The 2500-nt window shown below is 41.3% G+C and overlaps 1 protein-coding gene across 8 annotated transcripts in view; it reads left to right on the forward strand.

Moving 5' to 3' along the window:
- The window catches only part of EBF3 (EBF transcription factor 3), a 123899-nt gene that overhangs the window by 89675 nt on the left and 31724 nt on the right, over window positions 1-2500 (forward strand). For all 8 annotated transcript variants that reach the window (XM_041461533.1, XM_041461536.1, XM_041461538.1 and 5 more), the window contains exons 7-8: window positions 226-356; window positions 877-1003. In XM_041461533.1, coding sequence (XP_041317467.1) covers window positions 226-356; window positions 877-1003 — 258 coding nt within the window. The remainder of the gene's footprint in view (window positions 1-225; window positions 357-876; window positions 1004-2500) is intronic.

The following is a 2500-nucleotide window of genomic DNA, read 5'->3' on the forward strand; positions in this document are numbered from 1 at the left end:
TCCTTGCTCACCAGTGTTCTGCCGCTTGGCCTTTGCTTTATAAAACATTTAATAGTTTGCTTTAAATACATCAACATGCTGATATACGGTTGCCCTTTGTGTGCCTCCTGGAGAAATCGTGCACTTTCCTCCTATTGTGCTTTGCATGGTTTTTCATTGGGGAAGAGAGCTCGTGTCGGGCAAGGAGGGGTATTAAGGTCTTGATTTTCTGTCTTGTACAAGCAGCTACTCCGTGCATAAAGGCCATCAGTCCTAGTGAAGGCTGGACTACTGGTGGGGCTACTGTCATCATAATCGGAGACAACTTCTTTGATGGCTTACAAGTCGTATTTGGAACTATGTTGGTCTGGAGTGAGGTAAGCTATCTAAATTGGTGGGCTTTGAACTGTAACATTTTTTCCATGAATGATTTTAACAAGCTGTCAATAGGCTATTGACATGAGGTATCATGAGGTTTTGTTTCACGGTGCCTTTTTAACCATGAATTCGCGTGTGACAATCGACTGCCCGGCCGGGGATGTACTTGAGGCACTTCATGGCCCTCTAGTGGAAGACTTGCTGTAGGAGGTCTCCCAGTACAATTGGACAATTAGTGTTAAAATTACCAGGAGTAGCCTTAAGGAGACATATGGAGGCAATTTTCATATGAATGATGCCCTGTGGCCTTTCCTGCAAACGAAAACCAAGGATCGTTTACAGAGCTTTTTCTAAAAAAACCCTTGTAGAACCCATATCTTCCAACGTGACAGCACGGAGGGAGAGTTTGGAGACAAGGAGCGCCATTGAAAGTCATTTCTGTGATTATGTAAACTGGCTGGCATCAGCCTTATCAGTGCCATCTTGATTTAAGGTATGTTTTCTGTACGATTTTTGTAGCTGATAACACCCCACGCCATCAGAGTTCAAACACCACCACGGCACATTCCAGGAGTTGTTGAAGTAACTCTGTCCTACAAATCCAAACAGTTCTGCAAAGGTGCTCCCGGCCGATTCGTCTACACTGGTAAGTGTGTGGTTTCCATACTCCTCTTGGGATGACAGCTCCTGATACACAGGAATGAAAAATGCTGTTAAAAATGGGATGTGTCTTGTGGGAAGTGTAGCTGGTGGTAGCTGGACCTCAAAAGACCTGTTCATATGGGCACCCAGGAGCTCTGGTGCCCATCCAACCTCTTGGGTCTCAAAAATGTCCCCATGTCCCATGGGATCCAGCTCCCTCACAAGATGTCTGTTACTTCCTGTTTTCATATTGGCCAGAAATAGATTAACAATGGTATTTCCTACTTTCCTCCAGCCACAAAAAGGAGTTAAGAAGTGCTCAGTGATGCAAAATATTTTTCAGGCCACCTATCCAAACTTCTTGAACTTCCCTGAAGGTTCAGTTGAAGTTTTAGGCATTGGTTCAAGGGGCTGTTGTTGGATCCAAATTACTTTATTCAACCCTATTCACAATCTGTCTCTAAAGATTCCCTCAGACCTAAAACTTGGGATACAAACTCACAAGCCTGGGAATGATTTATTTATGCCAATTCTTTTAAATACATTTGATTTTAATTTACAACAGCACAAGAAAAAGTCGGAACTTTGTGGTTTTGCAGTGGTTTTAATATGAAAATTCTTATTTTGGGATGAAGTAGTGCTGTCTTTTTATCTGAAATGTGTATTAGAGTTTTTCTGGCATTTTCCAATGAATTTTACTGAGGTGCAGGGAGGGAAAAGGGAGAAATAGCGATTTAATTTACTGTACTTTTGGACGAGAATTCTAGGTAATAAATTTGATCTGATGAATCAATCTCTCTTTTGAAAACAAAGAGCCTTAACTGTTTACTCGACAGACTGCAGGGATTCGGGGAGAGTCCTCGCTGCTTATTGGGTAGATAATGCAGATTGCAGATGATGTGCAGATGATGTGCATTTTGATGAATATTTTCCCACTAGACTGCAACTGTTTCTATCTATTAATTTAGATCTAATGGGAAAAGTGTGTTCCTGGGTAGTTTTAAGGGAGGACTTTTGCAACTGTTAATGCATCCTGGATATGCTTTTGTGTCTGCCTGATGTCTATTGTTGAAATGAACTTTTAAGTGATGGTAGCATCTGAGATTCCTGTATTCTCTCTATTCCCAAAGAAATCAAAACCTGAGCAAAAATGTTGGCATCCAAACCGGGGTTCCTCACTTCTGGCTGGTGAAGGAGAGAATATTTACATTTATTGATCTTTAGGATTGGGTTTCACCAGAGCTTCCAAATGGGATGGTGGTGACTGTAGTGCTTTTGAGGCAGATGATTTATCCCAGAAGGCAGAGTTGTTTTGCTGCAAAGGTGGTGAGCACAGGTGGGGCTGTCACTGTTATGGACTTAGAAATGCTCTTATGAACAATGTTTATATGTATATGTGTATATATATATACAGACACATAGATATACACACACACATATATATATGTATAAACACAGAGTTTATGCAAAGCTACAGCTGAGTATCCTGCGAATATGACAA

Source organism: Pyrgilauda ruficollis, unplaced genomic scaffold (assembly GCF_017590135.1).
Source record: "Pyrgilauda ruficollis isolate IOZ18807 unplaced genomic scaffold, ASM1759013v1 scaffold15, whole genome shotgun sequence".
In the NCBI taxonomy this organism is placed as follows: domain Eukaryota; kingdom Metazoa; phylum Chordata; class Aves; order Passeriformes; family Passeridae; genus Pyrgilauda; species Pyrgilauda ruficollis.